This window comes from Schistocerca gregaria, chromosome X (assembly GCF_023897955.1).
Source record: "Schistocerca gregaria isolate iqSchGreg1 chromosome X, iqSchGreg1.2, whole genome shotgun sequence".
NCBI lineage: Eukaryota > Metazoa > Arthropoda > Insecta > Orthoptera > Acrididae > Schistocerca > Schistocerca gregaria.
The window spans coordinates 695005243-695021654 of NC_064931.1; the positions used below are offsets into that span (position 1 = coordinate 695005243).

Below are 16412 nucleotides of genomic sequence, written 5' to 3' on the forward strand. Positions count from 1 at the left end.
CAAATAATCGTTTTGCTTTACAAGCAACAGAATTTCTGTAGTCTTTCCACATCATATCCCAGTGCAGCAGGTATTTGTTTAAAATGAGTGACTCCAGATTTGTTTTTCTACTGTTGTAGTTACATGCTAGGATATAAGAAAAAAATGGTTCAAATGGCTCTGAGCACTATGGGACTTAACATCTATGGTTATCAGTCCCCTAGAACTCAGAACTACTTAAACCTAACTAACATAAGGACATCACACAACACCCAGTCATCACGAGGCCGAGAAAATCCCTGACCCCGGCGGAAATCGAACCCGGGAACGCGGGCGTGGGAAGCGAGAACGCTACCGCACGACCACGAGCTGCGGACTAGGACATAAGATTCCGCTATGTGTACTAAAAAAAGACACACCACGAAGGAATTATCCGAATGGGATGGAAATCGGTAGAGGCGATGCACATGTGCAGAGAAACAAATGATTACAATTACAGAAAACTGAATGATTTATTCGAGATAAAGAGCCTTATAAACTCAACAAGTCACTAACGCATTGGTCCATTTCTGGCCCTTATGCAAGTGTTATTCGGCTTGGCAGTAATTGGTAAAGTTGTTGAATGTCCTCCTGAGGGATATCGTGCCAAGCTCTGTCCAATTGCACGTTAGATCGCCAAAATCCCGAGCTGGTTGGAGCGTCCTGCCTATAATTCATCAAACGTTTCCAATTGGGGATCGATCCGGCGACCTTGCTGGCTAAGATAGGGTTTGGCAGTCACGGAGACAAGGAGTAAATAGGAGAACAAAACGGAGCTTTGACTGAAAACTTTTAGAGCATTATGGGCAGTGCCCTCCAACCATCTCGGGACTTTGCAAAGTAACACGCCAATTGACACACTTTGGCACGGTATCTCTCAGGAGTACATTAGAGTACATTAAACAACTCTATCAATCTATCCATCAATGCCAGGCCGAATAACTGTTTGCATTAGGACCAGAGGTGGACCACTACAGGCTTGCTCAATTTGTGAAGCTGTTTCTCTTGAATACCTCATTCAGTTTTTCTGAAACTGTACGCATTTGTTTATCTGTATGTGGACATCACATCTACCGATTTTGTCCCATTCGGAAAATTACTTGCTGACGCGCACACACGCATGTGTGTGTGTGTGTGTGTGTGTGTGTGTGTGTGTGTGTGTGTGTGCTTTACTACATGCAGCAAATTCACTTTGTTTTCCTCCACTATGAGATTCACAACACCCAGACAGTTATGTTTCTGTTATCCGTACGCTGGCGCTTTGTTTCCACATAATCAAAGCGCTGCCCGAGGACACGTTGATCCTTAAACCAACTGTGATCAGAAGTGTGCCTCTAACAGAGGGCAGTTAGGCCGGCAGCCAGCAAGTTATGTTGTTGTCTTCAGTCGGATGACTTATTAGATGCAGTTCTCCATCAGTCCATCCTGTGCAACCCTCTTCATCTCTTCATACCTATCGCAACCAGCTTACTGTATTCAAGCTTAGCTCTCTCTATAACTTTAACCCCTTCTCCCTCCACCACCCTTCATTAGCAAACTCACGATTCCTTGACGCCTTAGGTTGTGTCCTATCAACCGATCCCTTCTTTTTAATCAAACAGTGCTTCCCTCAGACAATGCTTAACGTAAATCTCGGTTTTCAGGTGACGTGAAAATCTAAAAAAAAAAAACAGCGAAGTGCAAATGCTGTCGTTTATTACGTGGCTGTGCTCCATATTCGGACAATAATTTCAGTTTTAATACGCTTGCGAGAGCCTGCCCAATGTTTCACTTACGAGCCTAGCACACTGAATTTGTGGGAAAGGCTCGTGGTAAGAAGTTAGCAGTCCTGTTATTATTAGTACACGACAAAAGGACTGGCTTTGTGAGTAGTCTTTGCCACAATCTTGGAAAACCTACGTATAGCTGCCAGTGAAAACTGCTGTGCGCAGCCTACTGCGGGATTGCGAGCGATTTTCTTTGCGGACGCATTATAATATGCACAGGCTCAGAGCTTCCTCCCATACCTCATTCGGCATCAGGGTAGAAAGACTATTTTCAAATGACGACATTAACATACGTTTCATTGTAAGTCAGTGATAGCTACCCTCCTTCTCCTTTTGCTACTTCATATTCTTCTCCTTTCACTTTCCGTTTTAGGCTGTTTATTGCCCGTTACGGTTCGCATGTTTTCCTCGGTCCCTAGAGTCGTGGGATTGTGTCTGTTCTTTTACGTCTCTTGATAGTTCGTAGAATCCTCACCTCCGTACTCTGCGTAAGGTTCTCATGCTGCTTGTTCTCCACCTACGATTCACTTTCATATAATAGTGTTAACAGAGAAAGGTCGTATATAACTCTAAATTATTACGTTGCAGAGTTCTTTTTTTCAGATACTGTATATGCTGAACGTTTTGCAAATATTACTTAACGTATTCACTTTATTTTATACCCCTTTATGTGTTGTAGTGCAGCCGAGATTAGGTTAGTTAGGTTTAAGTAGTTCTAAGTTCTAGGGGACTGATGACCATAGATGTTAAGTCCCATAGTGCTCAGAGCCATTTGAACCCATTTGAGCAGCCAAGATACCTGAAGTATTTTGCTTTTTACATTATGTTACGGTTAACGATAATTTCAGCCAGCGTTACCTTTTGCTTACAAAAGGAGTGGATTTAGTTTTTCGATTAGTCCCTACATTCATAACACATTTTATTCAGTCCTTTAACAGGTATAGACAGGTTTTTTTTCCTGGAAGCCAGTCGCAGGTTATTTGCATGAAGAACTGCTTTTAGTAATAACACATCGCTCAGCAGCTGTACACCCGTAACTAGTCTGAAACACGATAGCCAAAACAGAATCGTCGATGTAGGTACTGGGTGGTTATAACTAAACTGCAGCTCTTCACAAAAGTACGGTGCGGCCTATAATTATTATATGGAAGCGGAACCTGGTAGGTAACCTAATGCGTCGATTTTGGAACCGATTCACGCTGGGAAAAATTAGTTCCAATTTTGGCCACTGGATGCAAATCTGGCGACGTGCAGCACCTCTTCGATGTGTCCGATCCTCACATTGAACAAACTGTCTAAGCAGCGGTTAATAATATCATTATTATGCCTTTCTCACTTGTTCGTCCTCTTGCACCCAAGTCCCGTTCCTAGTCCCTTACATATGGTAATATTTCTTTACGTCTATCTTACATTCAGAGCGTTAGATTTGCACCTGGTGACCAAAATTTCATCTATTTTTGCCATTCTAAATCGGTTCCGTATTAACACACTAGAATATCTACCAAGTTCCGCTATCAAACGACAACAGCAACCCATACTAGATTTCTGTGATTAGCTGCACTATAATTATAGACACCCGTTGTTAATCAAGGTAGGAGACGAACTGTATCCTTGGCCGTCTGCTTTGAGGGGAGTGGGCCTGTCTTTTTCCCACTTAGATCTAATGCAAACCATGTGTGTTCGTACTTGCTCTACATTTCTACATCAGAAGTTACATTCTCATCTCTATATATCATCATATTGAGCGGTATTACTCTTATAACATTATCGAAGACTTTCTCGAAATATGTAAATATTATATGCTCTGAGCACTATGGACTCAACATCTGTGGTCATCAGTCCCCTAGAACTTAGAACTACTTAAACCTAACTAACCTAAGGACATCACACACATCCATGCCCGAGGCAGGATTCGAACCTGCGACCGTAGCAGTCGCGCGGTTCCGGACTGCGCGCCTAGAACCGCTAGACCACCGCGGCCGGCAATTATATGTTTTTCATGGATAAACTTCAGATTCTTATTTTTCAGTGCATTGTCGTAAAGAAAAATAGTGAAAGCAGTTGAACGGCGTTTTCTTTAGCCCATTTGTTCAATAACTGTAAATCCGTGTGTTGCTTGCAGTCTATCGTTTGTAATTCCATCGTAGAGTTTCAAGTAGTATGAAGTAGGCTTAATCCTCTGCAGTGATTGGAATCGGTAGTGTTGTTTTTCTTGCGTAGCGATATTGTTTTAACCTTCTTCCAGTGCTGAAGTCGTATTTTCTTTTGCGTTTAACACATTAAAAGGATGTAACACAATACACTGGAGGTGAATCTGAGACTTACAGCTTAATCACACGTAACTACGGAGTTTTGGACGTTTCGCATAAGAAAGAGGTTTATGTTGTGTGCTGGCAAAGGACTTGGAAGATCCGTTGAACGAGATGGACGTTGTATTGAAGAGAATTTGTAAGATAATGTCAACAAGGGTAATGCAATGTAGTGGAATTAAATCGTGCGATGTAAAGGGAATTCGATTACGAGATGACACACTAAAAGTAGTATATGAATTTTGGTATGTAGGCAGCAAAAACTAATAAAGGCCGAAGTAAAGAGGACAGAAAATGAACACTGCCTATAGTAAGAAAAGCATTTCTCGAAAAGAGAAAGGAACCGCGCCGCCGTAGCATCCTATGCGATCACCTGCATCCATTCGTGTCCATTGTCTTTGCGACACACTTCGGCAGTTCCAGCAGAGCAATGCGACACCCCACACGTCCAGAATTGCTACAGAGTGGCTCCAGGAACACTCTTCTGAGTTTAAACACTTCCGCTGGCCACCAAACTCCCCAGACACGAACATTATTGAGGGTAGTGGGATGCCTTGGAACGTGTTGTTCAGAAGAGATGTCCACCCTCTCGTACTCTAATGGATTTATGGACAGCCCTGAAGTATTCATGGTGCCATTTCCCTCCAGCACTACTTCAGACATTAGTAGAGCTCACGCCACGTCGTGTTGCGACACTTCTGCGTACTCGCTGGGTTCCTACAACATATTTGGCGGGTGTACCAGTTTCTTTGGTTTTTCAGTGTATGTGTATATACAGGCTGGTCCATTGATCGTGACCGGGCCAAATATCTCACGAAAGAAGCGTCAAACGAAAAAACTACAAAGAACGAAACTTGTCTAACTTGAAGGGGGAAACCAGATAGCGCTATGGCTGTCCCGCTAGATGGCGCTACAGTAGGTCAAACGGATGTCAGCTGCGCTTTTTTAAATAGGAACCCCCATTTTTTATTACATATTCGTGTAGTCAGTAAAGAAATGAAATGATCGTATGGCTTTGATGGCCGGGAGGACCCATTCGGGGCAGTTCAGCTGCCGTTTTGCAAGTCCTTTTTAGTCGACGCCACTTCGGCGAGTTGGAGGTCAGTGATGATGAAAATGATGATGGACACACAACACCCAGCCCCTGCAAGAAAACGAACCCGGGCCACTTGCGTGGTAATTTCGTTCTTTGTAGTTTTTTCGTTTGATGCTTCTTTCGTGAGATATTTGGCCCGGTCACTATCAATGGACCACCCTGTATACTCGTACTTTTGTTCGTAACTTTGCACGAATTGATTTTTTGAGAACATTTTTCTTCGAGGGGGTTCCCTACATTTTCCGAGCAATAAATCATACGATTCAACGTTCGTAACACGTCTGTTTTTGCACTAATTTGCGCTGACATCCCATAATGCCGGCAACAGTTTGTGCAATTCGTTTGACTCCAATAATAATCCTCTTTCGTCTCGTTACGAAGTCGACCTCTTCAGTCTGTGCAGCATGCTAGAGACTGTCAAGAATATTGTCGACACTCCCCACAGTCGTCACAATATTTCCAGGCAACGGAATACGTTGCCGTAGTTTTTCATGTTATCAACATTATTTTTTATACGTGAAATAGCATTTCAGGTAGAGTGTGCGTGTTTGCAGGTGCGGTCTGAGCGGCTGTCGGCGCCTGCGCGTCTGAGGCGCAAGGAGGGCGGGAGGTGCGGGCTGGATTCGCAGGCTCAGTCGCCACGCCGCCGCACCGAGGTGCCGCCGCCGCTGCGCCTGCACGCCGACGCCGACGCCGACGCCGACGCCGACGCCGACGCCGAGGCGGACCTCCCGGCGTGCAACGCGCAGGTGTGCCTGCTGCCGGCAGAGCCGCGACACCAGCCGGAGGGCTGTTTCCACGACGTCTGGCAGACTGAGAACGCAGCCGGCGGGGAGTCGGCGCAGGTGGCCCTGCAGCACGCCGGAACCGAGATCCCGCAAGTCGTAGTCGACGAATGCAGCGCCGACGACCGGGACAACCTGTCCGACGCGTCGCTTGCGCAGGCTAGCGATACGGTATACGAGGAAGCTGTGGCCAGCTTGGCCGAGGAAGATGGCGGGAGCTGCGTGAGCGCGCTGGCGGAGGACGCGGCCTCCGTCGCCAGCAGCGGCAGCCGGCGCTGGTCCCCCGGCGAGGTCAACCTCGGCTTCGAGGACACCGAGCCAGACCTGCGCTACGTCGACATCTCGCGGCCCGACGCCGACCACCTGCCCTGGTACTTCCCGCCACACTCTCCCGAGGTAAGCGACACGCCCACCATCCCTACAGTCATCTAGTATGGGCTATGACCTCTTCTAGAACCTAAGGCACCATCCACACTGAACTGGAATATGACGGAGTTGTAGTGGAGACGCGGTGCTGTGTCGAGTCACCGCCATTCGGGCACAGATCTAAGGGTTGGTGCTGGCGATGGATCACATTTCTTTAACGTCTCTGTCTCCACCCCGTCCCCTTCCCTTTACCCCTACTTAAAGGTACCTGAAATCTACATCTACATCTATACTGTGCAAGCCACCCAACAGTGTGTGGGTGAGGGCACTTTACGTGCCACTGTCATTACCTCCCTTTCCTGTTCCAGTTGCGTATGGCTCGGGGGAAGAACGACTGCCGGAAAGCGTCCGTGCGCGCTCGAATCTCTCTAATTTTACATTCGTGTTCTCCTCGGGAGGTATAAGTAGGAGGAAGCAATATATTCTATACCTCATCAGAATCGTACCCTCTCGAAACCTGGACAGCAAGCTGCACAGCGATGCAGTGTCTTGCAGTGTCTTGCAAGAGTCTGCCAAACATCTCCGTAACACTATCACGCTTACCAAATAACCCTGTGACGAAACGTGCCGCTCTTCTTTGGATCTTCTCTATCTCCTCTGTCAACCCCACCTGGTATGGATCGCACACTGATGAGGGGGACTCTTGCAGAGTCTGCCACTTGAGTTTGCTAAACATCCCCGTAACGCTATCATGCTTACCAAAAAACCCTGTGACGAAACGCACCGCTCTTCTTTGAATCTTCTCTGTCTCCTCCGTCAACCCGATCTGGATCCCACTCTGATGAGCAATACTCAAGTATAGGTCGAACGAGTGTTTTGTAAGCCACCTCCTTTGTTGATGGACTACATTTTCTAAGGACTCTCCCAATGAATCTCAACATGGCACCCGCTTTACCAACAAGTAATTTTATATGATCATTCCACTTCAAATCGTTCTGTACGCATACTCCCAGATATTTAACAGAAGTAACGGCTACCAGTGTTTGTTCCGCTATCATATAATCATACAATAAAGGATCCTTCTTTCTATGTATTCGCAATACATTACATTTGTCTATGTTAAGGGCCAGTTGCCACTCACTGCACCAAGTGCCTATTGCCCTATCCGCTGCAGATCTTCCTGCATTTCGCTGCAATTTTCTAATGCTGCAACTTCTCTGTATACTACAGCATTATCCGCGAAAATGTGTACCATTTTAATAATAATAACAGCATTAAAATAATATTATTAATATAATAATAATTAACTGTCTATTTCCATAAAATATATAAAGTATTTGAATGTAATAATAGTATTTTTTTACTTCGGTGAATAATACATTGCTTTACTGTAACATCCAAGAAATTACAATTCAGAAGAATATACACTGCCATAGAAAACAGCCTCTAGCCTGGGGTAAAGTTCAATGAAGACCATCTCTTCAATGGAAATTTTGGGCTTTCAGCGCAAAACCAGAGAGGACAAATGATGAATTTTCTTAGCAAAGAATATTTGTACTGAATTAATACATTTTACAAGTAAGTTCCGAAAAGAAATTAGACCCGTAGAACCCTCGACGGCACAGTTAAGAATGAATAAGATTACATCCTCACATCGAACAACCGAATGTGCTCAGACGTGTCAGTCGTAAATCGATTCAACACAGGTAACGACAATAGGACAATTAAAGCCTGGATACGTTTTAACACTCAGCTCGAGTGAAAACGTATGATGGAAAGAAACATCCGGCCTATGATGAATTATCTGCAAGAGACAAGAAGTGAGTTCGACCAGTGCATAGGCAAGAAACTATCAGCCGAAAAGTTGAGACGAATGGAACTGAACGAACTCCAGACAAATCAGCAGTAGTATTCGAACGTCAGTTAACAGTCAGTGCGCGCCAAAATCAGAGAAACCCGAGATTTGCGTCGAAGCAGAACAGCTGAAGAAGAAGAAGAAAGGTGAAACACTGTCAGAGACGCACCCAAATACGGAGACTTTAACTAAAATATAAAGAAGGTCATCAGAAGAGGTCAGTGAGCATAAAACATAAGCCTGATCGAGGAGAGCATAAAAATTTATGTGAGCGTGGGAGTTCTTCGTTTCAGTCAGTCCAATCGAAAGTTTATCATCCACAACATTCGGAATGACTAATTGTTACTGAAAGAGACAAAATTATAAAAACTGTGGAGAATTTTCGTCGGGACCGCACAGTCAATTACTGACAAGCCAAAGCCCTCATGGTGAATTACGAAGATTTGTTATGAATGTGGAATCGGAAGAACTGGAAACTGTCGATAAAAATGAAATGGAAACCGCTCTGAAACAATTCTTGAATTCTGAGCCGCCATGACTAGATCATATTACGAGTAACATGCTTAAAATTTGGGGGGAGGGACCAAGAAATATTCCAAATTCTGTTAAATAAATGTCTTCTGGAAGGAAAGATTCCAGAGTCTTAGGAAAATGCACATCTTCCTCAGCCACTAGGTATTCTGTGCTAGACATAGGTCTCTTCCAAAGATTTCTGTGTCGATTTTTTCTGGACAATCTGGATCCAGGTTTTTCCCAGATGTGGTTGGCATCGTCTCTCCTCAATTGGCTTTTTGTGCCCAGATAAATGTATTCATTTATTACTTCCAGAGTATGGTTTTCGATGGAGGTCGTAATATTTACATGATCACGACTTTGAAGGTTAATTTTGAGGCCTAGACATTGGGAGACATCTTTGAATTCTCGGATCATTGTTGACAGTCTGTTTGTGTCACTGCTAAAGTGGATGATATTATTTGCAAATAAAATATGTTGGTACCCCTCCGTGCACAGGACAGATGCTTGAACACATCCTCCAGAGCCAAGATGAATAACTTAGGTGAGACTGTGCGATGCCTCTTCTCACGGGGACCTTTCCAGTGAGCAAGCCTTTATTTATTTTGCCGTGTAGAGTGGTAGTTTCGTAATGAAGCGGATTAATTTGGTGTATCTACAGTCAGTGCTGGTGGGCTCTATTCATTGTCCTCAGTACTGCACAGATTTCGACAGTGTCGGAAGATTTCTGGCAGTGTGTGAAGGCCTTGTGACGTGGGACTTTATATTCCTTACATTTCCCTGTCACTGTGCGTGGATATGATCGGTAGTACTGAATCCTTTCATGAATCGCTCCTGTTCGACTGGCTGTTAAGTCAGCTTACTGACTCAGGCGATTCGCAATGATTTTTGTAACAGCTTGTAAAATATAGATAAAAGACTAACAGGTCTCTAATTCTCGATTTTCGTGTTGTCACATTATTTGAAGAGAAGAGTGATTTCTACGTTTTTCCATTGCTGTGGGATCTTAAATTCCTCGAGAACATTTAGCCTGTGGCCTATCAGTGATCGACTGTAAGCTTCCGTTGAAAGTCCTCGACATTTTTGTTATAGTTTTCTCTCTTTGAGTAAAAACTTCTCATTTCGAATGTCGTGGATGATAAGCTTCCGACTGGACTGACTAAAACGAGGAACTCCCATACTCACATTAATGTTGATGCTCTCCTAGATCAGTCAAGTGTTTTATGCACACTGACCTCTTCCGATCACCTTCTGTCTGTTTTAGTTGAAGTCTCCGTTTTTGGGAGCATCTCTGTCAGTGTTTCACCTTTCTTTTTCATCAGCTGTTCTGTTTCGAAGCTAAATCTCGGATTTCTCTGTTTTCGGCGTGCACTGAGTGTGTTTACTGACGTTCGAATACTACTGCTGATTTCTGTCTAGAGTTCGTTCAGTTCCATTCGTCTTAACTCTCGGTTGATAGCTTCTTGCCTATGGATTGGTCGAACTCACTTCTTTTCTCTTGCAGCTCATTTATCGTAGGTCGGATGTTTCTTTCATGATGCGTTTTCTCTCGAGCTGAGTGTTAAAACGGATCCAGGCTTTAGTTGGCCTATTGTCTCTACCTGTGTTGAATCGATTTATGACTGACGCGTCTGAGCACATTCGATTGTTCGATGTGAGGACGTAATGAAATTCATTCTTAACTGTGCCGGCAGCGAGGGATTAGCCGAGCGTTATGAGGCGCTACAGTTATGGACTGTGCGGCTGGTCCCGGCGGAGGTTCGAGTCCTCCCTCGGGCATGAGTGTGTGTGTTTGTCCTTAGGGTAAGTTAGGTTAAGTAGTGTGTAAGCTTGGGAACTGATGACCTTAGCAGTTAAGCCCCATAAGATTTCACACACATTTGAACATTAACTGTGCCGTCGGGGCTTCTACAGATCTACTTTCTTTTCGGAACTTGTACAATGTGTTAATTCAGTACAAACATTCTTTGCTATGAAAACTCATCATGATTTGTCCTTTCTGGTTTCGCGCTGAAAGCCCAAAATTTCCAATGAAGGGATGGTCTTTTGACAGAATAGTTAGAAGATGCAACAAATCCACTGAAGAGACTGCGTACAGTACGCATGTCCAAAGGAACTTTGCATCGTACTCAGAATAACACAGGCAATGCAATATCTTATTTATCCGCCGTCACGTGGCAAGCGACAAGCGACTTTCAAATAAAAGTGTACCCTGTACGGGAATATACATAAAGGATATACGAGTATAGGTTGTAGACATATGCTTGACGACAAAAGGAAATTTGGGTTTGGCCATGAGTCGTGCAGGGATAGCCACGTAGTAAGACTCGCAGTAATCGGGAAATCCAGGTTCGAGTACCGATTTGGCACAACTTTTTATTTTTGTCATTCCATTCTACAGCTGATGGTTGTCCATATCCGCAATTGCGAATACATTTAATGAGGATGTATGTATCGAAGTTGCTCATATTTGCAGATGTTATTGATTCGAATTCTGGAATTATTACTTCGTCGTCTTTGGTGAAGGAATTCCAAAAAACCCTGCTTAGTAAATCTCCTTTAGCGGCGCTGTCATCAGCAACATTACCATTGCTGTAGCGCAGTGAAGGTATTGATAGCGTCTTGCCGCCAGTGTAATTTATATATGACCATATATCTTTCCGTTTTCTACCAGATTTGGAGACAGATTTTCGTTATGGAAACAGATAAAAGACCCTTGCACTGATGATTGTTCTAAATTTCGGGCTTGTGTGAAACTTCGTCAATCATGGGTATTTTGCGTTCTTTTAAATTTGGCATGCTCTTTTCGTTGCTTCTTCAACAGTTTTCTGACAATTTTTGTGTATCATAGGGATCGGTACCATCTCGCCGTCGATACTATTTCTTTGAATTTAAACCACATCTAATCTACGCTTACATAGTCAGACAATAAGGAGTCAAGACTGTCTCTTAGGAAAACGTCAAGCGAATTTTTATCTACTTTTTTAAATAGATGTATTTTGCTTTTATTTTTGGTGGATTTGGAATTTTCAATATTCAGTCCAGCTACAGTGACCCTGCAGTCACTAATCCCTGTATCCATCATCATGCTCCCCATTTGCTAAGAATTATTTGTTGCTGAGAGGTCAAAAATGGCTTCCCAACCATTTACACATCGCGTGGGCACCTGAACTAATTGTTTAAAATAATTTTCTGAGAAAGTATTCTGTACGATTTCGGACGATCGTTTGTGCCTGCCACCGACTTGTATTTTCGCCAACATATCGAATGTCACTTCCAACAATAATGGTATGAGTGGGGTGCCTATTTGAAATGAGACTCCCTTTTCTTTGAACCGTCCAGCAACTGCATCATCTGAGTTGGAGGGAGGGGTCGTTAAAAGGGACCAATTATTAATCTATTACAACTGTCAGGTTTACCCTCTACCCGTACTAACTCATAGGAACTATCTACTTCGATTTCACTACTAGATTAACTACTTCTGACAGCAATAAACACTTCACTGCCAGCTGTATTTAGTCTGTTCTTTCTGAACACGTTTAGGTCCTAAGTAAAAATTTCGACTGAACGTATTTCTGGATTTAGCGAGCTTTTGGTAGCTATAACGATTTGAGCTCCGGTGCTTTTTATTAGCCCGTGCAACTCTGGTTCTTTCCCAATACAGATACGACAATTTACAACTACAGTACTGATTGTTGGTATGTCTAAAGTCTTCTATTGTTTGTCCTACACCCTTTGAGACTAAATCTCTATCTGTGCTTTCCCGAAACTATCTAACCTAAAAGACCGCCCACTCCCCCCCCCCCCCCCCCCCCACACACACACATCCCCCCTTACCCATGTAGCCGCTTCCTGTGTGTAGTGGACCCCTGACCTGTGAAGCGGGACCCAAAAACCCACCACCCTATACCACAAGTCGAGCGATATGAAGTCTACACACTCGCAGAACAACGTGAACCTCTAATTTAGACCCTTTACTCGGCTCTGTACCAAAGGTCTGTAATCGGTCCTGTCGAAGGTGCTACAGACGGTGACCTCTGCCTTCATCTCGCACACAAGGCTGACACCACATCCGCCAGACGCGACAAACATCGATTGTACGAACAGGGACTCTCTGCTCTTCATCGCACCTGGAAGCAGCCATAACACATGTGGAATAACTCCTCTTGGTATGTACACAGAGTGCACAAAGAATTCCTACCCCTCCTTGGCAACCATATCCCTAAGGGGCCCCATTATGCTCCAAAAGTTGCAGCACCTAACTACCAGTAATCCCACACTCTGTGAATGACCACATCTTGCATGTCGAGGGGCCTTTTCTGGAAAAGCGCAAGCGAATGCATGTGGCTCGGGAGGTTTATTACACAGAGAGAGCGGCCGATCCGGGGCGACTGGAAAGTCTTTCACTGCCTGTCACACCTCGGAACGACCTCCCACTCGACCACAGGTGAGAGGTCACCCTCAATAAGGACATTATCTGGAGCAGCGGAAGTAGTGGACTGATTAGGCGACATGTGCGACATGCTAGGCGACTCTTTAATCCCCACGGCCGGCTCCTCACACTTACGACCATTGGCAACAGCCCCATGCTGCGTGACTGAAGCTAGCACTTTTTTCGTTTCAAGCGCAGGTGACACCTGCATATAAGAAGAGTAAAAGAACGGCACCGCAAAATCACAGACCAGTATCCTTAACATCGCCAGAATTCTAGAGCAATTTCTCAGTTCGCGAATAATAATTTTCCTTCAGACGGAAAAGCTTCTGTCCACGAATCAACACGGTTTCAGTAAGCATCGCTCCTGCGAAATTAAGCTTACCCTCTTCTCATACGATATCCTACAAACCATGGAGGAAGGACAACAGGCAGATTTCACAACCCTAAATTCCCAAAAAGCATTTGACACAGTGCCCCAATGCAGACTGTTAACGAAGGCTATTTGTGGATCATGCTGTAGTCTTCGGGAAGATGTCGTCATTGAGTGACTGTAGGAGGGTACGAGATGACTCAGCCAAATTTCTAGTTGGTGTGATGAATAGCAGCCAGCTCTAAATGTAGAAAAGTATAAATTAAGCCAGATAAGTAGGGAAAACAAACCCGTAATGTCCGAATACGGCATTAGTAGTGTGCTGCCTGACGCGGCTCGTCGATTAAATATCTATGGGCAACATTACAAAGTAATACGAAATGGAACGAGCACGCAAGGATTGTAGTAGGGAAGACGAATGGTCGACTTCGGTTTATTGGAAGAATTTTACGAAAGTGTGGTTCATCTGTAAAAGTGATCTCATACAGTACTCAAGCGCGGCCCATTTTTGAGTACTGCTCGGGCGTCGGATCAGCACCAGGTCGGACTGAAGGATGACTGCGAAGCATTTGAAAGGCAGGATGCTAAATTTGTTACTGGTAGGTTTTAACGACACGCGAATATTACGGAGATGCTTCGGGAACTCAAATGGGAATCCCTGGAGGGAAGAAGAGATTGTTTTCGGAGAACATTATTGAGAAAATTTAGAGAACCGTCATTTTAAGCTGACTGCAGAACGGCTCCACTGACACCGTCGTACATATCGCGTAAGGGCCACCAAGGTATGAGAAATTAGGGCTCGTGTGGAGGCATATAGACAGTCATTTTTCCCTCTCTCTATTTGCGAGTAGAAGAGGAAAGGAAATGGTACAGGGTACCCTCCTCCGCGCACCGCAGGGTGGCTTGCGGATTATGTATGTAGATGCAGATCTACGCTTTAGATTTTATGTTGTATTAGATGAGTTGTATCAGTTTGACCAATTTTATGTGAAGTCCACAATTTGTAAATATATTCGTGATTGAATGTGTGCAGGCGCAAACCTATGCCTTTTTAAAACCTATAAAGATTGTTGGAAGAGGCTTATTTGTTTTCGTTTAATATGCCATAACTAAACTTAAAATGGTGATTTATTCTGTCCAGCTTCTCTAGGGTCAGAAGCCTCCCGAGTATTCAAGTAGATCTTGCTTTAATTGTTTTATCCTATCATACAGAATACAGGAGAAAATCTTGTATGTTCAGTCCGAAAGAGATGTGTTCCGGCAATTATCTAGACTTCTGTTGCTCTTTTTATGTGCAGTTGGTTGACTGTAGCCATAGTCTAATATTCGGGGCTTTTTTCTATTATCTAGTTTTTAATAGACACGCTGTACAGAGTCCCGACCCTGTAATAAAGCCAGCGAGAGCAGAATGTCTAGAAAATTGCTGTACTAAAATTCATTATTTGTAGCATGGAATTAAATAATACGGCATAACTGTAAGTGATGAATCGATAAGCCTCTAAGGACCTTACTACTGCGTCGACCGCTAGAATGAAGTAAATAAGAGCGCACATTATCCCTGTCCCAGTTGGAAAGAGACTTGAGTCTTGAATATGGCACTCAGGTACTATTGGATCGAACATATACTTTTAATCAAAATTATAGACAAATTAGAACATTCGCAAGATGCGAGAGTTCATAACACCAGTGTGCTCGAGTGTATTGTTTAGCGAGCGGATTTTCCAAAGGTCGGGGCTTGAACACCATTTTATTCAGAGGTTCCAACTTGCTCTGATTAGACAGGTCTATCGACCTGACTGCCCTCTGTTATCGATAGACCTTTTTGATATATGCGGATATAAAAACCTTCATAAAGTATCGTATTTGTTTGTTTAAAAACTCGTATTGTGCTTAGTAAAATACAAATAGATTTAATTTTCTGATGGAATGTAACTGTTACAAGGGTATGGAAAGATTTGAACATCGCGACTGAATTTAAAGTAACAGGGGTATTGTTAGCTTTAACTTGTTACGACTAAAAAATAATCTCCATTTCCATATCGTGAAAAAAGATCTTTGCTTCTCCGCTTTTCTAAACAACTACTACACATCTGGAAGAGGCGACGATGAATGGCTTGGGTTCGAAGATTAGACCTTTAGATTTGAAGCATGGCACCTAACTACTGATCCACCGAGCTTGCGTTTACCCAGACATAAAAGTAGTGTTCTCTGAAAATTTCTGACAGATGTGTGCCGAACTCGAACTCGAAACCTTTGCCTTTAGCGGACAAGTGCAAGTAGAGCACTTGCCCTAGGAAGGCAAAGATTTCGATTGGAATCTCGGTGCGGCACACAGTTTTTATCTGCGAGGAAGTTTCATATCAGCGCACACTCCGTTGACGAGTGAATATTTCATTCTGAAAGTGCTGTTCCGTGTGGCACGCCGGTCGCTGTGGTCTCGCGGTTCTAGGCGCGCAGTCCGGAACCGTGCGACTGCTACGGTCACAGGTTCGAATCCTGCCTCGGGCATGGATGTGTGTGATGTCCCTAGGTTAGTTAGGTTTAAGTAGTTCTACGTTCTAGGGGACTAATGACCACAGCAGTTGAGTCCCATAGTGCTCAGAGCCATTTGAACCATTTTTGAACCGTGTGGCACGTAAAGTATACCACAACATGTAGGAAAATTAACGCGGCAATTTTTAGTTTCATTTATTGACAGCCGTTAGGAGCGCCCTACTGGGCTGCATTTGCTCCAGCCTGTGGCAGGAGCTACTTTTTATTGGTCTATATAAACTGACCAAACAGTTTCATAAAAGTGCAAACGGGTCGCTTGGTGCGTTGTAGATGGTCTGCAACTGGTACCAGGTGGTGTACCGCTCATGTAAGTGACGTGGTGTACGTGTCCAGCATCACGTAAGCA

The 16412-nt window shown here is 44.0% G+C and overlaps 1 protein-coding gene across 1 annotated transcript in view; it reads left to right on the top strand.

The window, feature by feature from the left end:
- The window catches only part of LOC126298483 (sodium-dependent transporter bedraggled), a 673679-nt gene that overhangs the window by 308355 nt on the left and 348912 nt on the right, over nt 1-16412 (top strand). The window contains exon 4 of the mRNA XM_049989817.1: nt 5744-6370. Within this exon, the coding sequence (XP_049845774.1) occupies nt 5744-6370 (627 nt within the window). The remainder of the gene's footprint in view (nt 1-5743; nt 6371-16412) is intronic.